This window comes from Monopterus albus, unplaced genomic scaffold, assembly GCF_001952655.1.
Source record: "Monopterus albus unplaced genomic scaffold, M_albus_1.0 scaffold23.1, whole genome shotgun sequence".
In the NCBI taxonomy this organism is placed as follows: Eukaryota; Metazoa; Chordata; class Actinopteri; order Synbranchiformes; family Synbranchidae; genus Monopterus; species Monopterus albus.
The window spans coordinates 1015156-1037671 of NW_018127903.1; the positions used below are offsets into that span (position 1 = coordinate 1015156).

The following is a 22516-nucleotide window of genomic DNA, read 5'->3' on the forward strand; positions in this document are numbered from 1 at the left end:
TAATATGTAATACAGTGAATTGCTAAATCAAGACTAGATGTAATTTGTCTGTAAACTAGAGCTGGTTAGGTGCAGCAATAGCCTGACTCCAGGTCCTCACACAGCCCTAGTAGAAACAACTGTAATTTCATTCCTCTGGAACTACAGTAAGTAATTACTAGCTAGCTGGTTGTAGCCTCTGTCATTTGCATGTACTTTTTGTGTTCATTATATAGTACGTGCATACAGTATGTGTGTGTGTCTGCTAGCCTGTGTGTGTATATAAAGGACTGATATTAGTGTGGAGGTTTACAGTGATTAGTCCTCAAAGCACACCAGAGACCACTGAAACTGCATCTAGCCTAATTATCTTGTCTGCCACAGTTTAAGATGCGAAAACAGTGAGAGAGCCAGACCTTGACACCACTGTTGGAGTGTTATCTCTGTTGTTTCTCCTTCATGTTCCCTCTTCACCTCCCATGTTATTCTTCTACATGCTGTGCAGTTGCGTGATTTATTTTGTTCCTGCACATTCAACTTGGCTGTATTAAGCAAGACTTATTACTGTTATAGTATTTCTCACTTTACATTTTATTGCAGCAAGAACATGTTGCACGCTAGTGAAGGTTCATTTGCGGTAAATGCACAAAGCTGCAAGGGGCAGAGGCATACATGGGTAATTGTAACCCATCTGTCACTGTCCCATCTTGTCTTTGCCACCTTATCCTATGCCTCCTCTTGAGCAGAGTGCATTCTGGGTAATGGGAGCCTCCAGAGCTGCAACCATCAATCAGTTCTCACTATACACACAGGCCAGGAACTCACTCACATAAACACAATCGCCTGTACAATCTGAAGCTGTGGATTGCAGCTCAAGAATGACTGAGGGTTTTCTGGGCAGCTTTACTGCATTTTTCAACTTGCGTTTTCTCATATCTTGTCTCATACAGTGTGAACTCTTGTTGTCCCTGCACTATATGCCAGTAATACAGGGAGTCTCAAGAAGAAACAAAAGTGCAGAATGAACACTGGGATGATATTAACATAGTGCTGCTCTTTTTTTTCACTTTATAGTGATGTAGTCCTTTCTTTTAAGTGACAGGTGGGGATTATATTTTTCTTCCGTCATTTGCGGGATGAGACAAATACGGTTTCCTCTAACATATGCAGTTGCACTGTTAGAGTAAGTGTCTCATAACTGGACAAAAAACTGAGCCTTCAGGCACATATACATTGTTGTTGTTTGGTTAAGTCAGATTTTTCTCATAAGTCACTTTGATTTTTGTCTTATTTGAAAAATTTACAGTTGATTGGTTAGGTACAGTATGCTGAAACAATACTGGTTTCCTTATGTCATTATGCATTGTTGCTTATCAGCAGGTGGTTTATCATCCAGTCCATTCTTCTGTTGACATGAACATTATTCAGCTGTTGAAGCCATTTTGTACCAAAGTCGGTACAAAGACAACTTTGCTCCCAGTGACTGTGTGGGTAGGGACTGAATTCAGAATCAATAAGTTTAACTCTGCCTAGCTGATTCTTGTATCATGTTTTACAGTGTACAGGACTGTCTGTAGAGCTGCTAAGAGATTCTGTTATACATTTTGGACTGTCAATTAGAGTAATTTCACAGGAACAAGTATCTTGCTGAGGATACATCCCCTGCATACCATCCTACATACCCTACTGGAATATCTAAAACAACGAGGTAGTACTTTTTCTTATTAAATACTTATTTTTAGAAGGTAATATCACATTGTCCTCTGGAGAAATGTAATTACAAGTCCATATATCAGTTAAATAATTCAGCACTCTTCGTCTGCCCTGTACTGACACAGAAACCTATTGATCATGAATGTGTAATAATTACCTACAGACTGATAATGAAGAGGGGGAAGCAGAGTAATTAATGAGTCTACACGTCAGTGTGAACCTCTGACAAAAGAGATTGATCAGCAAATTTCTGACACAGGCCTGTATCGCCATTATTTTTCACACAGCAGTCAATAACAAAAACCTTTCATTAACATCAAGTTCGTATACTGTTTATTAAATAACTTAACATGATCTCTCACTCATATTATGCCAGTTAAACAGCAGCAGCAGTCTTTCTCCCTCAGCATACAAATCTAAGAGCCCCCATTGCCCTGGTAATAAGTGAGGGGAATTACTAATAAAAGTAAAAAGCTACTTATATTCAAACAGACATTTTTAGCAAATCAATCCCAACTATTATAAAAAGTTTGTTTGCTCAAATGCTAACATGTTAGAGTTGAGTACAACTCAAGTATGTAAACTTAAAACTGAAAATAGTGATTTGTAAATCTGTGTCCTGTATTACGTTGAATACAATTCCATTTGAAATAAGTGATGTGGTGATACAAAGCAGGTGAAATGCAGGCTATGTATAAAAATGGCTAATTCCTAAATGGTTAATGCTTTGTTTTTGTTAAACCCCTTGAATTAAAGTTGCAAGTCTGTACTTCAATAACATCTTCATTGCTTTGTTTCAAATTTGCTGTGGTCACAGAGGAAAAATTATGAAAACTGTGTCATTGTCCAAATGCTTATGGATGTGACTATATGAACATATGACAGTATACACATGTACAGTAGCAAGAAAAAGTATGTGAACCTTTTGGAATTTCATGGTTTTCTCCATTAATTTGTCATAAAATGTGATCTGATCTTCATCTAAGTATTGACAAATATAATGTGCCTAAAATAATAACGCATAACACAAAGAAATTCTGATCTTTAATGTCTTTATTGAGCACACTCATTCAACATTCAAAATGGTAGTGAACCCCTGGAGTTAATAACTGGTGAACCCCTTCTTTTGCCATTCTGTTGTGGACTTGCTCCGGTGTTTTGTGTCATTGTCCTGTTGCATCGCCTAACTTCTACAGAGTTTCAGCTGACGTACAGACATTCTCACATTATCCTGAAGAATTTTTTGATACACTTGGAAATTCATCTTCCTCTCAATGACTGCAAGCTGGCCAGGCCCTGATGCAGCTTTAAGGTTGGGATGATGTTTTCATCATGATATCCAGTTCAATCCTAATTTCATCAGTCCACAAAACATTTAGCCAGTACCGCTGTAGAGTGGCAATGTGCTCTTTCACAAACTTCAGGCGTGCAGCGATGTTCTTTTTAGTAACCAGCAGCTTCCTTCGTGGTGTCCTGCCATAGACAACCTGCTTGGTCAATGTTTTACGTACTGTAGACTCATGAACACAGATGTTAGCCAGTTGTTTCTTTACCTCAGTGATGAGTCTTCGTTGTGCTCTTGGGGTCATAGTGACTGGGCGCCCACTTCTTGGTAGAGTAGCCACTGTGTGTCTCCATTTGTAGATTGTTTGCCTAACTGTAGACTGGTGAAGTCTTTGAAATCACTTTGTAACCCTTTCCATCTTTATGTAAATCAACAATTCTTGATTGTAGATCCTCTGAAAGCTCTTTTTGGTGAGGCATGGCTCACATAAGCATATTCTTCTTGTGTGGAGCAAACTCAAAAGGTTTGAGTGGTTTTTATCAGTCAAAGTAGCTCTAGTCCACACCACCAAACTCATTTTCTTTAACAAGACTCCAGGTATGCTAACACCTGACTCCAATTAGCTTTTTTGAGGTGTTTCACTCAAGGGTTCACTTTTTCCACTAGCACTATGAGGTTTTTATGGTTGTTCTCAATAAAGACATGAAAGATGACATTTTTTTTGTGTTATTATTTTAGGCACATTATATTTGTCAATACTCGACTTAGATGAAAATCAGATCACATTTTATGACAAATTAATGTAGAAAACCATGAAGTTCACATAGTTTTTCTTGCCACTGTAGATATACTATAGTACAGTATGTGCAACAAAAAACCAAATATATACAGGAGTGCAAGTTTTATTCAAGTTATGGGGTACAAAACTGCATTGTGGACAAAACAAATAAGGCAGTGCAGGGCTACATGCAGTGTGACTGTTCTACAGCTCAACAGTTCAATATGGACAACGCCGCACAGGCAAAACTGTTTGCTTGTTTGTGTGGGCACTGAGTAACGTGTAGCGCCTGCTTTACGAGAGGAGGGTAAACAGTCCATGATTAAGCTGAGAGGCGTCTTTGAAGATTCCTTTCGCCCCGCACAGGCAGAATTTCTTATAAATGTCCTCAATGGTGGGCAGATGAGTGCCGATGATCCTTAGGGCAGTGTTCACCTACTTCTGTTCTCTGATGCAGTTGATGTACCACACTGAGTTTCATTTGGTGATGATGCTGTCAGTGTTACAGTGGTAAAAACCCACCAGTATTCTAAATATTGTGTTAACGTTAGTGTTAAATGATCATTCAGTTAGGGTTTTGTTAATTTGGTTCACATACTGTGCTTTTTAAGCATGTTGCATCCTCAGGTGTTTGGCAGCGGAGCCTGGTTTACTGGCAAACAGACAGCGGCCAGTATTTTTTGGCTACTGTCCATTAGGTCCTCAGAAAAGATGTGCGTGTGTGGTGGAATGTTTTCAACTGCTTGTCAGGAAGACAGAGAACAGCTATCAACAGCAAGACTATCAGGGGCTTTTAGAGTCTGCTGAGTGCACCGCTGGGTCCTCTCAAACATTTATTTCTGCTCTCAGCTACTATTACAGTGTCTGGTGATTGGTTTCACCAGCATCATGGAAGATGAATAGATTAACACCTTTATAGAAACCACTCAGTACCTCATTGTGTTCTTAGCAGCTTCTCATCACTCACTCATGTACTCGCTTGCTCGCTTACTTGCTCACTCACTCACTCACTGACCAGTCAGTGGACCCAGAGGTTATTACATAAAGGAGGATTAGGACGTTAACAATATCTTTTATACTGAAATTCAGGAAATCCAGGATTTTTGCTTCTAAGAACGGGGCAAAGAAAAGGCCTTGTTCCAGATGCAGGGTTTACTGGGTCTGTGCCTGGTGCTGTGTACACTATGCCCTGAAACTTATGTGGTATACAACACACAACTTTAGCACCTGGTTTTCAGATAGTAATTGAACCTGAATTGCAAGAGTCAACTGGTCTTACCTGGCTTCTAGGCCCTACCTTTTCATTCCTGAACAGTGAGCTTCTGTACGTGACATCTGACCAATAAAAACATGCTTATTAGTGTTTGTTAGAGATCACATGGTTATTGCCTCTCCTGACTTTTGACCTGACTTTTTTATTTAAAGGTGCATAAACTTAAATTTTAGACAATGTTTGATGCCTGTAAATGACATGAAAATATGAAAGGGCGTGGTGGCTCTCAGCTATGCTACCTGCATCCATGACAGTCTGCTACTTACAGCACTTCTGTTATTCTAGCTTCTCTACTCTGTGTTATCAAGATATGGTCCATAAATTAGCCCTGCCTACCACCTAGTCAAGATTATAAGAAACAGTTTTCAAACCATGAAAAGTCATTTCAAAGACCCAGCCAGGAAGGACCTCTCAGCAGAGAAAAGTCTGAAACAGGCTTTTTCCATCATAGGAACTAGCCAAAATATGTTAAGCCGTGTAACGCTTCTTCTGGGTTTTGTTTGTTTTCCACTGCCGTGCGCCCGCTTTAGAGGTGCATTCTGGGAGCTAAATTTTGGCACCCCTCAGGGGCCAGTACTGAAATCAAGTTCCAGGAGTGTGAGGGGGAGGTGCTGGGTCCTCGCAGATCTGTTGCCCATGATTAGTTAAATGTCAGCATCTTCACACCTCGACTATTGGCATTTAAGCACAATGTGTAAACACACAGGTTTAGAGGTAAAATGAGGTGTAACGCTCGTTAAGTTTCGACATTGGCTACAGTGGCCTTTGCACATGGAGAGTGGGACAAAAAGAGAGCAAACCTAAGCCCACAAGCATCAGACCTAATGCCACTTAACAGTAAAATCTCATTTCTTCCTTACATTTGACAGTTTATCAGTGTATTAACACATAACCTCCTTATACCAGTTCTTCCCTTACCCAACACTTAAATTTCACACTCATCTATTTGCAAGTTGGACAAACATCTAGGATCCACCTATCCATCAGACTTAGGGTTATGATTCCCAGCTTTCCAGACAACCACTATTCATTGCTCTCAAGCTTATTGATCTTACTATACCCATTGCATATTGACCTGTCCACCCACCAGCTCTTACACGAGATATAAAATCACTTTGATGGACTTTACACAACTGTGGGAAATCTTTTAAAAATGATATGTCATGTGTATATATAGTGGTTGATTTCCAAGAAAGAACCCCTGTGATGACTCCAAGTGCTGTACTGTACCTACACTCGCTCATATTCAGCCACCACCCACCCACAGTACAAGCATTTCTCTTTTTATACTTTTCATCCTGTGAGTGTTTATGGCACCATAAAGCTGGCACTGCACTAATGCAGAGACTGAGCCAGTGATGTGTGTCTGGGGATGTCGACCTGGTGGGACAAAGGCAGTGATTTGCTGCGTTTTTAGAGATAAAAGGCTTCTGCCTCCATGTTGCGACATGGGACCATTTCTCTTTTGCCTTCAGAGATTTCATTAAGTATGTTCTTGTGCGTTTCATTTATTTTCAAAGCAAACTCGTTCCTTTATATTTATTCCATGCTTGTGTTCACAGAATTCTGCATTGTCTTTTGTGTTTACTGTGTTAAACCACACACTGTCATCCCAGACATTCTTTTCTCCTCCTCTTTTTTATTTTCCTGTCATCTATGTCTGCTTGCTACAGCTGTTCTGTAGCGATATGTCAAGGTTGTATACTGTATGTGTGTTCCTAGCTCTGCTGGTATACATGAGTGTCTGAGACTGTGGAAGTCTTTTCCCAGCAGGCCAGTTGTGCTTTGCTGCTCTCACGTCAAAGCTTGCTTCTAGCTAAGAATCACATCAGCAGTTTTTACCCAGACAAAGCAGATTTTATACTTTTGTGTTTAGTGTTGTGAACGAAACTTTCATGCTAAACTGAAATAACAAATTATTGAGTATACTATGATTTTGAATACTATAGAGCAGGGGTGTCAAACTCAATCACACAGGGGCCAAAACTCTTTAGGTCGCAGATAAACATTTATTGAACAAACTAAATGTTTTTTGAATATAAATATGAATCGAAACAGACAGGATACAATAATAAAAATATAACTTAAAATATTTTGCTTTCCATAAAAATATCTCCTGTCAAAATTATACAAATTCAAAATATGAACATGCTGCAAAAAAACCTGAATATAAAGATTGTGCTTAAAAGTTAAAATAATAAATTAAAACATTCCATTTTCTTTGCTCTTATGCCATTTTGTCAGAGCTGGATGCTTGGCATCTTTTCTTGGCAACAGGTTCATTTGTGTTTGGGGTAAGGTCCTTGTGGAGATTCTCAGGATGGACTGCAGGTGTTCATCAGTGAGATGACTCCTGTGTGATGTTTTGTTAATCTTCATCACAGAGAACAGCTTCTCACACAGATATGTGCAACCAAACATACACTAGGTCGCTTCATATTGCCTGGCCATTTAAAAAAAAAAAAAGGTATAGAATGATCTCGCGGGCCATATAATTCTACGCCGGTCCGGATGTGGCCCGCGGGCCTTGAGTTTGACACATATGTTATAGAGTCTAAAATTGTATAATATCCATATAATCACTTGTTCTTCATTATCAAACATTTTTTTACTTATTTCTTTCATTGACAAAATATCCCATGTGAACTTTGCCAATAATGTCTTCACTGCCTCAGCAAAGTCATTATGCTGTGCTGTTCTTCTCTTGCTAATGATAGAGCGAGACCTTGTCTTGAGCTGATGAGACAAACACTGAGATCAGCTACTATTCTCGCTGTCAGTCTTGTCTACAACCCAACCACCCTCATGGCTGCCTAACAGAAAACAGGATCAATCAAGCATGTGCTTGATATGTAGTAACATTTTATTGTTAATAAAACAACTTACAGATTTTTGTCAAGTGTATTATGTTGTGTTTGTGTCTCCTTGTGCTCAGGGTATCCTAAGCAAATTGTGTTTTCAGAGAAAAGGTCTTGTTCTGATATAGACTCGCATTATTTCAATATCTGTATTTGTATATGCTACAATTTTACATCCTAACCTAAGCATTGTAAAATGTGCAAGCTGTGTGACACTGAAAGGTTGTTCACTGCATATCTTGCCTAGTGTCTCACTAATGGACATTAGTGGACATTAGTGAGACACTATGATTTTGAATACTATAGAGCAGGGGTGTCAAACTCACACTTTTGATCAGTGTGAAGGGAGAAACGGTACTCAACAAATAATTGTAAACAAAGGGAAATAAGCTTCTGTCTAGTTTGTTTGTGCTATTATTAGATATGCTGTGATTAGATATAGATAATAAATTGCAGACCATTTGTGCATCTTACAGGTTACACTGTAATCTACAGTGTGTGTGTTTATAGGCCTAAGTGCATGTTTGTGCTTTTACATTACGCACAAAAGATTTTTTTAGGCTAACATGTTTGTAAGCATGCAAACCCAATAAATGTTTATTAATGCATGTAAAAAAGAAACTAAAGTATTTATTAATGCCACCTTTTTACAGATTAAAACCAATATAAAGCAATGGTTTCACTTAGTAGTCATAAAACAGGCACTGCATGGGAAGCTCCTGCTTCAACATTAAATACTGGCAATCATATGACCCACAATAGAACATGGGTCACATGACCTGTCTTGTGACAGTACCATAGAATATATACTTACATAACTGCATGGTGTAAAATAGATGCGTAAACTGCAGATATATGAGGTGTGTACTTGGAAATGCAATCATTCAAGTATACTTTATTTTTCAGATACTGTTTATGATCACTCCACTATCAAATGACGAGATTCATTTGAATATTTTAGATAATGCTTCTCATAGTCCTAAGTGTAGAGTTTATCATTAGACCAATGACACAAACTGAAGAACATGACTTCCTTATGCTTTGAGTTTCACCATAGCACTTATTTATTATAGCTGGCTAGACAGGCTGTATATAGTGTACCATCATTTACCAGTATTTCTGTTTGCTTTCTCTCCACATAGGGACCAGTGACCCATATGTGAAGTTTAAGATTGCAGGGAAGGAGGTATTCAGAAGTAAGACCATCTATAAGAACCTCAACCCCGTGTGGGAAGAGAGAGTAAGACTACATGTGGAATCCCTGAGAGACCCTCTGTATGTCAAGGTACACCATATAAGTGCTGAACTTCAAATTGACTGTTAAGTCTCAATAGACGTGAACTATGTCTTGACTGCTACTGTGCTATACTATACATTGTCTTTCTGTAGGTTTTTGATTATGACTTTGGACTTCAGGATGATTTCATGGGCTCAGCATATCTCTACCTGGAGTCACTGGAACACCAGAGGTCTGTCTTTTTTGCATTTTGCCTTTTATATACTACTTCTCTTCGTTCCACCAACACCTTAAACATCTTTTGTCCCACTAAGCTGTCACCTGCACCCTTTGTCTCCAGTGACTGTATTTGAAGTACTGGGTTGGTAGCTGCATTCCCCCAGAAAGTTTAGAGAGGCTCATGTGTCAAGAGGTGGTGAGGTTAAAGGTTAGGGAGTCCTCTCTTCTTAGACTTTACTTTCCCTTTTTCATCAAATATAGTCTGTGGCCTCCATCTAGTGGTTGTTTTTGGTAACTCACATCAAACCTCATGAACCATAACAGGGCTATCTTCAGTTTTGATTAAGAAAAATACCTAAAGAGGAGATGGTTTAATTATCAAAAGTCCATAATTTATGTTAAGTGGAAAAACTGCCATCTGCTAAAGTTAAATCCTTTCATTGACTAATCGCTTTTATGCAGTCATTTAGCAAGAGTCAGCATCACAGTTTTTAGTGGGGGAAAAAAAATCCTTTTTCAGTTTTTGGGGGAATTGCACAATTTGCCCCTCACCGAATAATTTCTGTTAAATCTACACATGCAGAAACTCGGCAATGTTCACGTCGTAGCTGGATACATCTCTTACTAACATGAGTGTGACCCATAAGCTCAAAAAGGTCAGATTTGAAAAAAAAAAAAGATTAGAATTGAGCATTAAGGCCTGTAATGTGAATGTAGCTGGAAAAAAAAAAAATCAGCCATCATTCATTTTGTTTACATTTGTACTTATCCTGGTGTGACATGTCAAAATGTCTTGCAATTAAAGGTCTGTTAAATAATGTTGTAAGTGATGAGCTAACTGAAAACACCTTTGTGAATGTAGCATAGGTGTGTAGAGGCTTTATATTAATGTGAGAACGGTCTGTTTGTTCAGAAAATGTGCTTTCTTTCTGTCAAAACTGTGTAGAATATACTCAACAGTAACTGGTTCACTTCACAAGTGCTCTCCTTAACTTGGGGTGACCAAACATTTCACTACACCAGGTTAGCCACAGAGATACTCTTGTTAATAGTAATTACCTGCGATGGTATTTTATTACTAATTGCCTTTCTTGTGTATAATTCAAGACTATTAGCTAGTTTAAGCTGCTTGTTGTCATTGTAACTCACTGAAAACTGCAAGAATATCAGCTAGAAGGGAGAGAGGAAGGAAGCAGGTTATACAGTAGTAGTCAGTGGGGCAGTTTATTTTAACGCTCCACATCCACTGAGCCAGACTTGATCTATTTAGATGTGTATATTTATTTACAGATGGATGGGCTGTGCATTTAATTTTTTAACCCCTCTTTATTTAGGGGAGGTTCACTGAAAGGCCACCTCACCTGATGGTGTTGATGAGGGAGGAGCAAACTCTTTCTTTTCCACTTGTCCCATGCAAGATTTAATCCTGCCTGTTTGAGGATTAAACCCATAATCTGATTATCAGAAGCTCACTTCTGATGCATGTATTCATTTATACATACATGTGGAATACCTGCACTGTATCCATATAAATTTACAGTATTCATGTAAGGTCTTAAAATGTGAATTTTTACTGTACTTCCCTGTAGGACACTGGATGTGGTGTTGAACCTGAAGGATCCACAGTACCCTGAACATAACCTAGGCACTCTGGACCTTGCTATCACTCTGACACCAAAGGAGGGAGATGTGAGAGATGCAGTAAGAAAACTATATGCATGTTCAGTCAGATTACTCATTCACCTCTCTCTTCTTGTACACACTACAGTATATTTCCTTCCCATTCTGGGGAAATTATTGCTCTGTCTTTGTACGTCATCATTGACATTTCACATTAAGTTAATTTGTCCGATACACTGGAGATAACAATGAAATGGCTGAAGAATTCAGTTAATTACTGCTTGTCAGTAAGAAAGTTGTGATATGAGTAATTAAAGTACAGCAACAGTGTTATTCCATTGACCTGAATCTTTGTTTTTCTGTGTTGAACTGAAATGTGCTGGCTTCATTCAGCCTTAGTTACTGGAATTTCTTCAGCTCATCGAATACACATGAATAAACACAAGTATAATTGACTGTGTTCTGTGGAAAAGCTCCGTGTTCAAAAATGGCATGTATTTTCTTTATTATGTTGGCTCGTGCCTCTGTGGATGTGCTCCATGTTTCAGAATTGCGTTTGTTTCTCTTTAGTTTGTTTGGCTAATTGGACCACTGCATGCTCCTTCCAGAATAAGGTGGTGTCATGGGGGAAATCTTTTATTTCTTTGATTTGATGTCTTAATTCTGCAGTTTTTGTAGTGCTGTAGATCAGAGAGTCCACATTTGACAGAACAAATAAACTCTATTTAGGTTAAGCAGCATTTTAGATTTCTCCAACTGTCAAGAAAATGGGTACATGGTTATACTAGTATGTTCTGGATGGCACTCTGTTGCCATCTACTGGTATGGAAGTGTAAGGGATTGCACATAATTTTGATCTAATATCAAATTAATCTTCTGTCAAACTGCTAATAATCTGGTGGATATTAATTATTATGAAGAATCATCATTGTTTCTTTATATGATGATCTGTGTAAATATACCATGTGTTTTCAAGTTTGTGTGTTTTGGGATGACAAAAGAGAATTATGTGACTTGATTATGCACATGTAAGTAATTCTCACCTGTAATGATGTTTCTGTTTGAAACGTTTGCTCTGATGATAACATTTATACCACTGAAGTAAGACAGCTAATTGAAACCAAGTTGGAGACATGCTACAAGACTTTCAACAAAATTTCTTCATTTTTAAGGACACCCTAACCCTTGTCAAGATCTTCCAGTATGAAAAATATATATATAAAAAAGTTACTCTTATGTACAGTGAAGTGCAATGAAGCAAAGTGATTCTTCAGTATTAAACCCAAACAATGAGGTAAAAATGCAAGCAAACCAAAGAACAAAGTTTCTTTTTCAGTTGCTGTTTTTATTTGAGTCTAGGAAGGGAAACGAACATACCTTCAGAAAGTATCAGGCATACGAGTGATGGATGTTATATGGGAGGTACATACTACAGCCACTGTAGTGCATGTTTATCTGTGGATGTGTGGACATATTTGCATATGTAAATAAGAGCACTTCTTTTACTTACACACTTCCTGCTTACTTCAATAGCATGAATGACAGCTGTCCCACTCCCCTCGTCTAACCCCCAATGCATCGGGCCAGGACTAACATCTCTGAACACCCCATGCCCTTTAACCTCTGACCCAGCAGCTTCAAGGGGGACACAGTGGGCGGCGCTCTGTAACCGCTTTGTCTCATTTACAGACCATGCTTTTGAGAAGGAGCTGGAAACGATCTTGTAAGGTAAACTGAAAAAGCATGTGACCTCCCCACCCACAAACGTCCAACTGTACTGTACCCCCACTACCGACCGCATTGCCCCTCACTTCTCCTCTCCACTCTTGTGGTTGATACATGGATGGAGTCTCACTGGGTCTCTCCCTTCCTCCTTTTTCTCCTTCCATTGTGTTATTAGCAGTTTTTTTTTAATCAGTTCTTTAGTTCTCATTGTCACCAGCTTATTTTCCACAAGCTGCAATATACCATCTGCTATCTACATCACCAAGGATGTAAACACTTTGACATGCAAGTATGATTAAACCTAAAGGTGAACTTTATTTACATTGGTGAAATCAGGTCTTATACTCCAAGGGTGGAAATATTGCAGTACAATTACTGCCAGTATTATTTGGGATGTTTTATTTCACTTTTTGGTTTGAAACATTTTTAGTATATTTGAGAATATCTGTAATAAGTATTGATTTCAAATTGGCTGTCCACCGTGTTACACTACAAAGTGGAAACATTGGAGCCAGTGATGAAGCCTGTCATTAAAAGGCATATCTGCAGTGTAATGTGACTTCACTATCTATATATCAGAATTCATTAATCTTTTTTACTTGGTCCTTTTCAGCTTTTTAAATTCTGCAGTGCTTCTGCTCAACCCAAACTAAGAAAGCGTTCATCATTCTTCCACCTTTGAACTGCACAGTGTATTGCAGCTACTGTGTGAGAAAATAAAGCAAATGATTTTTGTTTTTAGGGGTTATAAAGGAGTCCTGTACAGCAAATCAACTGTGAAATAAGAAAGCTTGCTGATTTGTGACTGTGTTGGGACACTCTTAGACCCCTTTACATCAAGTGGGAAATCTTTGATGTTCACATTGGTTTGAGTTCTCATCTTACCATACATAAAACACTGCTGCCTTTTGGTGTCATTTATCTTGTGGTTCTTGTTAGCTGTCAGGCTGAACAGAAAGCATGCTGGTCAAGGTTTGGCGGCTTCTTACTGGCTTATGCATGAAACATTTACTACATCTCTTAAAATCTAATTCAGCAATTTTAGCATCAGGGATGATTTTGTGCGCACAAGTGGCTTTATTAGCAGTTTTTTTCTCATGTTTTAAGATATCTTGTGGCATGCTGTTAGGTATCTTTTTCTATTTTGGTCCAACGTTGTCATTGAGAAGTAAAGTCGCTGATGCTGGAAACTTGGTTTTACTTTTAGTTGATTTCATAAATCGCACTTGGAGGTACTGAATGATTCTTTAATAGGAAAACGTTTATCCACCACGAGACACAGATACACATTTGAAATGTGCTTGGTTGGAGCTGTGCAGACGTCCCACTGTATCGAGTTTCCCTAGACCAAGCCTTTGAAGCTTCCAAACGAGGCCACCCTGCCTGTGTCTCAGGAACTCACTCAAACGGTAGCTAACTAGGTACTCTGCTGCCCCTCCAAAAAGTACTGCTACTGAATGCTCCTCTGCCTCCATGCGCAACCCACAGTAGAGGGTACAAACTATTCAAATTGAGATAATTTGTGTGAGAGGCATATTAAATCCAGGTCTAACTTTAACAAGGATGCAAAATACTAATTTTAGCACTTGAAGCATTTACCTTCCTCCAAAGGGCAGACAAAAGTTGAACCATGTGCAAGGCTAAATTAGTTATTAAACTTCATGTTAGTATTTGTTGCAAGGCTTTCTGTATGAAACATATTTCCTGATGTGCTCTGGCAGAGGGATGTGGATTCCCAATTCAGATAGCCCATGATTTTCTCTAGCAACAATTATGTAGCAACAAAACAAACAGTTAGCACTTTGCCTCAAGTACTGTAGCACATAACAATGACCTTTCATCAATGTTAGCAGCAAGTGAACAGGGGGAATGAAAGATGGAGTTTCTGTATTGGAGGTTGGCTGTTTTGGAGGGAGCCATATGCATTGTTTAATGTCTGGAGAATGGAAATTAAGAGGCTCAGTTTCGAGATCAAAGGCCTGTGCTCGCGAGGCAGGGTTTGCTGAGAGTTTAATGAAATTCACCCACAAAACAAAAGCTATGCTAATAAATTCTCCCTAACGAGGAAGGAGGAGAGAGAAAGACAGAGAGTGAGAGCGGGGTGTGTTTGTTTGACAAATAAATACCCTACTCTTTGTTTTAGAGAGGGATACTGTTATAATTCAAAGAGAGGTTAAATAGGCCTGCTGAGAAAACTGTCGGAGGGAAAAACTGAACTAAAATATGGATAATTATCAATCTTACACTACAGCCAGATGGGAGGAAAACTTTTTTTGAGATACACTTCCACTACATGTCAGTGGTCTGCCCGTTTTGGATAAGAGAACCTTTAAATCATCCTCTCCTTTATTATTAATTATGTTTATGTACTAAAACTGATGTAATGACATACATTCATGCTCAAATCGTAAGCTGGTTTGTTTATTCTATATCCTCTGTAGACACTCGGAATGGATAGAAGGACGTTATTGGTTAGAAATTATTGTTCATTTCGCAGCAGAGGTGCATAAAATGTTACCAATTCTCAGTGTTTCTAAGCACTGCCAAGATATTGTTTAGGAATGTTGACTGTCACTGACTGAACAGTGGCATTCCCTGTTTTTTAACTTAGAGATGTTCTGTCATGTCAGATGAGCTCACACCTCAAAGATAAATGGTATTGTCATTTTGTGTTTGTGTTATTGTGTGCGTGTTTTGCCTTCTCCTCTTTGTGTTTTCTTGATGTTTGGTAATTTTTTCGTTGACAAAGTGTCAAAGCCATAAATCTATCATGGGGATAATTAATGCCTCTGCCTCTGTATGTGATCTTATTTTGTACTGTGTTTTTTTTTTTACCTGCTTGTGTTTGGATAAATGCATGTTTGTGTGTGTGCGTGTATGTGTGTGTGTGTGTGTGTGTGTGCGTGTGTGCGTGCGCACATGTGTGTGTGCTTGCTGCAGTACCAGAGCATGCGTCTGTCAGAAGTGCACAAAAAAGCCCAGCTGTGGCGAGGTATAGTGAGCATCAGTCTGATAGAAGGTCATGGCCTGAAGCCCATGGATGCCAACGGCCTCAGCGACCCTTATGTCAAATTCAAAATGGGCTACCAGAAGTACAAGAGCAAGGTAAACGCATACCTTTCATTTCACTGTTACTGCTATATAATTTTGAATTAGGTGAACAATACTCAAGAGCTTAAATCTTCCACTATACATTTATAAACACAAATGTCTTTGTGGATTAAAAAAAGTTATTCATAAATGTACCAACAGGCCAAGTGTGATCTTTGTGTGAATATTCACCAAATTAATCCTTTTTTTTGTCTCCTACTCAGACAATTCCCAAAACGCTGAACCCCCAGTGGAGAGAACAGTTTGATTTCCACCTGTATGATGAGAACGGAGGCTATGTGGACATAACAGTCTGGGACAAAGATGCTGGCAAGAAGGACGACTTCATGGGAAGGTGCAACGGGCTTCTTGGTTATGTAGCTGTCTTGGTCTTTGTCAGAGTGTATAGGTAGAAGCTTACCAACACTACCCATATGCGTGCACTATAAGGCTGCACTATGACAGTACTGTCCATCACTTTAGTCCAAAACGGCTATTTCTGGGGGCTGTACTGATTTTCTCTCTTTTTAAACTTCTGTTACATGTCCAGCACAAATGATACTTTACAGAATATAGCATTTCTGCTAAATTTAAACCTGGATAAATACTGAGCTTGCTTACTTAATGGTACTGTTTGTGTCAGCTTTGGCTGTCTGCAGTTGCCGCAGTCCTCCACACGTGACACTTGCGTGTGTACTAATACTGACTGTTGTACTTGCTGTGCTCCGATGCAACGTGATGCACTGTATGAAGTGTAGTGATGAGGTGATAACTCAGAAATGGAGTAGACACTGTATTCCTAAAGGGAAATTAGAGATCTCTTTTTATGATTTCTTTAACTTGACAAACGTATGGTGATAATTATTACTTTACAAATTTCCTGCACATTTTAGCTCCAAAAGCAGTTAAACCAGTGTTTCTATAAGTTTAGCCCTCATTGTCTTCTGTACTATAGCTTCCTTTTTGCTCTTAGCCTGTTTTAGCCTTGTCTCAAAATGTACAGTACTCTGTACTATTTCTGTTTATTTGTGTGTGTGTGTGTGTGTGTGTGTGTGTGCGCGCGCGCACTTTAGGTGTACCATTGACCTGTCGCTTCTCAGTAAAGAACACACACACAAGCTGGACCTGCCACTGGAGGAGGGTGAAGGTGTGCTGGTGCTGTTGGTTACACTCACTGCTTCTGCCGCTGTTTCCATCTCAGACCTGTCAGTCAACATGCTGGACGACCCGCATGAGACGCACCAAATCATGCAGAGATATGTGAGTTGGCCTTATTGTGGTGTGTGCATGTGTGAGTTTAGGAATTATGACAGAATTATGCTGTTGAATTCTTTTGAGATGAAAGTTCACAATGTGTGCTAGCTCAGCTTAAAGACTGACATGTCCACAAGCTTCATGGTTTTTCTTCACAAACGGCTCAAACAATTTTCAAACAGGCAACCCCTGAATTAATGTTTGCCGATGTACCTGGTACTGTTTTTTTTCCTTGTGTTGCTGTGTGTGACATGTGTTGACATGTCCAAGTTGCAAAGACAAAGAAATGTATTGTTTCTTTTGTGTTATGAGTCAGACTGATGTGTCAAACAACAACTCCCTCCTCTTCCCTCAACAACTCTTTATCATCAGATTTTTGATTGTTACAAAGTCACAATTTATTCACAGTTTACGAAGAATCTCAATTATTCATCGAGAAGAGTTTTTTCACAGGCAAATGCGGTGCGCTCTGACAAAATTCACCAGGCTGCAGCTGTGGTTTAAAGTTAGAAGTATTGGACATCAGGTGAACAGGAGATGCACGGTAAAGGATGGAAGAAGCACTTGGGTTGAGAGATCAGGGAAGGAGATGAGAAATCACATGTTTCTTACAAACAGAACTGTTTGGAAATGATGCAGCTTCTCTTCGCTGTCCTGTTTCTGTTACTATGATGAGTATTGTGTGGCATTTGCATCAGCATCCTGCAGTGATTTGTGTGTTTTGTGCATTTATGATTAATGCATGTGGGCTCATTTATTTCAGTGTAAATGTCTTTGTCTGTTAGCCAGTTGTCATTGATCTGAGCTTAGTATTTGAGAAAGAGATGAGAGAGAAGAGTGAGAGAGCCCTAAGGACCCATCTGCTCCAGAGGCCCTCCACTCAACATAATGGTTTCAGCCTATGTCTTTGTCTTAGCCTAGTTAACCCTTCACACCCTGTCATCCCCACTCCTTGTTACAAAGGCACACACACACACACACACAACTCGACACACGCTCACACACTTTGAATAGATTTCATCCATTGACAGCCTTGACACAGGACATTTCTCTGCACATCAACACAATGTTGTGTGGTATGGCTCAGTGCTGTTAGACTCGCTTTAATAGAGAATATGAGATAGTTGTTCACTTAATGTTTTTGATTTGAGACTTAATAATAAACGATACCAATTGCCGTAGTTATGTGTGCTTTTGTGCACGGATATAGTGCGCGTGAGTTCTTGTACTGTACTGTATGTTTGTCTTTTGGTGTGTGGATAAGCACCAGCAGTGAGGCTCCACAGGCCAAACACGGGTACTATGACCTATATAACCACGGCGGTGCCTTATTGGTTAGCCACAGGAGGTTGACCACTCTTCTCCATGCTGCAGCAACCATCTGAGATCAGAGAGGGGAGCTCTAGGACTGAGACACGCTCGCTGTGCCTCTCCTCTCAGTCACAAAACAAGGGTGGGGAGCATGAGTGTATGTGTGCGTGTTTGTGTATGTAATAGGGGGCGAGAGGTAAAGGGTGAGGGTTGCACCAGGAAGGGAGGGCGTGTAAAATGAAAAGAAAAAGCTATTTCACCTCTCTCACAACTCACGCAGACCCCTGTTTTTCTGCTCGGCTGAAGGTGAGACATTTCCCTTCCTTCGCCTACCTCTTTTCCTGCCTCCTCCTCTCTCTAACACTCCCCATCTCCATCCCACTTTCCCGGCTGCCTCGGCTCTTTGTCTGTCGCCACGGTGGCCTTCCTGTTAGATGAAGGGATGGAGAGATGGACGGTGAAGTAAGGTGGGGGGGGTTGCAGATGGAGGGGCACGGTGAGGTCGGTTTGAATACTTGAATGGTCTTTACCTATTAACGTATCCCTTTTCCTCAGACTGTCCATCTTTCTGCTGGAGAATTCAGTAAAGATGTACCTTATCAAAGAGCACTGACCAGACCAAGTACCCCCACTAATGCATAAGAGTGTTGCTCAAAGCCCACTAATCTACCCAGTGTGCATGCATGTGTGTGTAGGTGTATGTTATTATGCTTGGGCCCAATTTGACCGACTAGTATTATTAGTTTGAAATCAGCTGTCCAGCACAAACCTTCACAAAGCATCCACTGCTGCTAATCACAAACGGGCACACATATACAGACAAGATGCACAAACAATGCCTCTCTGTGTCAGCTATCTTTAAAATAAAAAGATGGGGAGTTGGTGGAGAAATACAAGTATAGTGCTTTCATCATCACAGCTTTGAAGAGTAGATACCTTCACAAATGAAGACAAGGAATGGGGAACATTCTGAACCGTCTGCCTCTCCCAGCCTTGAGCTACGTGGGCCCCCTTGCTCATCACAAAAACACACATGGACAGTACTTTAAGACGGTGTGTAGCAGTTGATTGTAATGAATATTGAATATTGTAAAAAAAAAAAAACAAACACACACACACATGAAGACATGACAGATTTTGGATCCTTAAAATGTCCTTGACCCTTTGTCACACATACAGACACCACACCTCATTTGGTCACAGCGAGGTCACTCCACTGTGTTTAGCAGGTGTTTTTTGCTCATCTCAGTTTGTGAAACCTGAATAAAACAGATAGTGGACACTGTTGGTGGATAGTGGAGTGCTGTTAATGCCTTACTAATTCTAGCTAGTTCTGCACTGAGGTAGGTGGCTTTCGCTGTGTTCATACTCTGTGTGTATGTTTGCCAGGTACAGTATGCACGTTCCTCTGTACACATGCTGGTTATGTGAAATGTGCATGAGTTTCTGCTGCAAACTACTTGGAATGCAGTTGGTGGCAGAGCTATATGCAACACGGTGCAATACACTGACAACTACCTTAGATGTACTATTACTCACTGTAACCTTTCCTTCATCCCTAATTACTGTTTCCCAGAAGTAGTGAGAAAGACAGAGGGAAAGAAGGGAAAGGAGAAGAGATTTATGCATTATGATGGCATAGGAGCGCACACGCTAATGGCTTTTAATGGGCCTGAGGTGCCCACAAGATAGGAGAATGTGGTCACCTCTGTTGAAGTGGTGGCACTTCACCACCCACACCCACATACTGTACTGTAGTGTGCACACACCCGCCTTATTGTACCTCACCCAGCCTCTCAGGTGCACTGGTCTAAGGTGAAGAGAAAGGACACAACCTGGAGAGGAAGTGCTGGAAGGGCAAAGAGCAAACTCTGAATCAGACTCCTGACAGACAGTGATCTTGAGCTGATGAACAGAAGTGGGAATTGGAGGAAATTTGCAGCATTTGGTTTCTGTTTGAGCATTCAAAGGCATTTGATCACATGTCCCCTGAACTGAACGGCTGCTGGGCAGATGCTCTGTCTGTGTGTGAAATGTTATTTGCGGTGCTGATGAAAGGTGACACAATAAAGAGATGACAGCGAGACATAAGCCTATGCAGGCGCTGATTCATTTGTGTGTTTGTGTAAGTGGAGTGCGACAGAGATGGGAAAAAGATGTCACAGTGACAAGATGTCAATCACAGGCAGAGTGGGGGTTTGTCTTATGAAAGCCACCTCTGTCCTTCTGTTTTTCTCTTCTCTGTTCATCCCTCCTTTTCATCTCTTCACCATCGTTCCACCTGCGTTCTTAAGGGGGGCCGGGGAGATGATGCAGACTGGTTTTGGCCTCCCTTCATCTTTCTTTCCCTCTAACCTGTCAGTCTGTCTGTCCTGTCCATCTATTGCTGTCTGTCTTTCTGACAATGTGAATCCTTGTGGAGGATGGGTTTGTTCTTTCTACCAATCATGGATGGAGGCTGAACCCTGAACGTTCCCTCAGGGAGCCAGTATGGTGGGAGGAAGGGACGCAGACTGGACAACTGGTTAGGGAGCGAAACCCTCTCTCTGCATACATAGATGAAGGAAACACTGCAGTTTCATTCGTTTTCTGTCATTTTTGTGTATCTTTTGTGTGGTATTGTCTGGCATATTACTGCTTGTGTGACACCTGTATTTTTTTGAAACTGTACTTTAAGGAATATAAACATGTTTTTGTGTAAGAACCTTTTTTTAATAACCAAAGCATAACTTCCCAAACATTTAAAGTCAATACAAAGCAGCAACAAAAAAAATGGTTGGTGAAATGTTTAGATAAAACAAGTAGTAAAGTAAAAATAAGTATAAATAAATGTACTTAAATAGAGCAAATAAAAAAAGACAAATCTCACCAATAATGCACAATCTAAATTGTTTCAATTGTTATGTATGACCATATCTGAATCAGTAATAAATAACAGGATTTTGAATCAGGCCAGTTTTTGGTTACAACTTTGATAGTCAGGGCCACAGACCCACTTTGGTCAGTACAAAAAAAGTACTGACATTTCCATCTCCAGCCTTACAGCTGTCATCATGCTGTTTAACGCTAACACACTAACTAGTCAGCCTTTAATTTGCCCTAATCTCTCCCTTGGTTGCCTCCCTCATGCCCTCTCTCTGACTCTCTTCCTCCCTCAGTCTCCTTTCTTGGCTGCTCCCCAGTAATCACAACAAGCAGCTGTATCTTCAGAGAAATCATGCCTTAAAATTGAGAGTTGTTCCCTCTCTCCCTCTCTTTGTATATCTCTTTTTCTCTCACTCTTTTCCCCTTCTCTCTTTCTTTCACACGCTCTCCCCTCTCATCTTCTTTAGAGAGCTTTTGGACAATGATATCGCTGGAAACAGGCAGAGTCTGACAGAGTTGGTAATAATGAATTAAGTCTGTAGCCTGGCCCTGACTCTGAAATTTAAATTATAATTACTCCTGTGGGGATGGAAGGGGTTATTGCCAGAGAGAGAGAAATAAATTGAAGTGAAGTGCATTTCCACTCTGCTTTTAAGATACGCCGACATGCTACTCAATTTGGCCTCAGTGTAGGTTTTCTATGCATGTGTTTATACCTGTGTCTTTGGGTGGGAACAAAAGTGCGAGTTTATGATTGTGTGTGTGTGTGTGTGTGTGTGTGTGTGTGTGTGTGTGTGTGTGTTTGTTAGTGTCTGCCCATACATCCTGGCTGAGCCGCTGATCTAAACAGGTCTCTTTATATGACAGATTTACAAACTAGGCTTTACACATCATCCCTGTTCTCCTGGTTATTTAAACCTTAGGCATCCGGTATTTCTCTTGTCATTTTAGCCAATCACAGGACATAATTCATCCCTCTACTGTCTATGTAAATGTAAGTTTATTTGGTGTAAACTTGCAAGAGGAGAAAAGTATTGAGGGAGTCTGTCCAGACTTTGTCTGACTGTTCTTGTCTTACAGTTGTTTTTCCCCTCTCTTTTGTGTGGTTGATGGGTATACTGGGGTGGTGTTGGAGGTCAGTGAGTGTGTGTGCTTTATAACTATGATATCACTGCCAGCTACGCTTCACTGGATGCATCTACTCAACACAGTTGCTCTATTATCATATCGTCAGCCTGACACGCTCTCTCTCTTTAAAACAAACACGGATACATTAATACCAGTAATTTCTTGCACCTTTTTGGTTGTA

General features: G+C 40.0%; 1 protein-coding gene across 11 annotated transcripts in view; it reads left to right on the top strand.

Moving 5' to 3' along the window:
* Positions 1 to 22516, top strand: part of mctp1a (multiple C2 domains, transmembrane 1a) — a 116752-nt gene that overhangs the window by 42964 nt on the left and 51272 nt on the right. For 9 of the 11 annotated variants that reach the window (XM_020594329.1, XM_020594332.1, XM_020594333.1 and 6 more), the window contains exons 3-9: positions 9029 to 9171; positions 9276 to 9355; positions 10932 to 11043; positions 12652 to 12690; positions 15628 to 15792; positions 16002 to 16132; positions 16851 to 17037. In XM_020594329.1, the coding sequence (XP_020449985.1) occupies positions 9029 to 9171; positions 9276 to 9355; positions 10932 to 11043; positions 12652 to 12690; positions 15628 to 15792; positions 16002 to 16132; positions 16851 to 17037 (857 nt within the window). The remainder of the gene's footprint in view (positions 1 to 9028; positions 9172 to 9275; positions 9356 to 10931; positions 11044 to 12651; positions 12691 to 15627; positions 15793 to 16001; positions 16133 to 16850; positions 17038 to 22516) is intronic. The other 2 variants (XM_020594330.1, XM_020594331.1) reach the window with 2 other exon arrangements.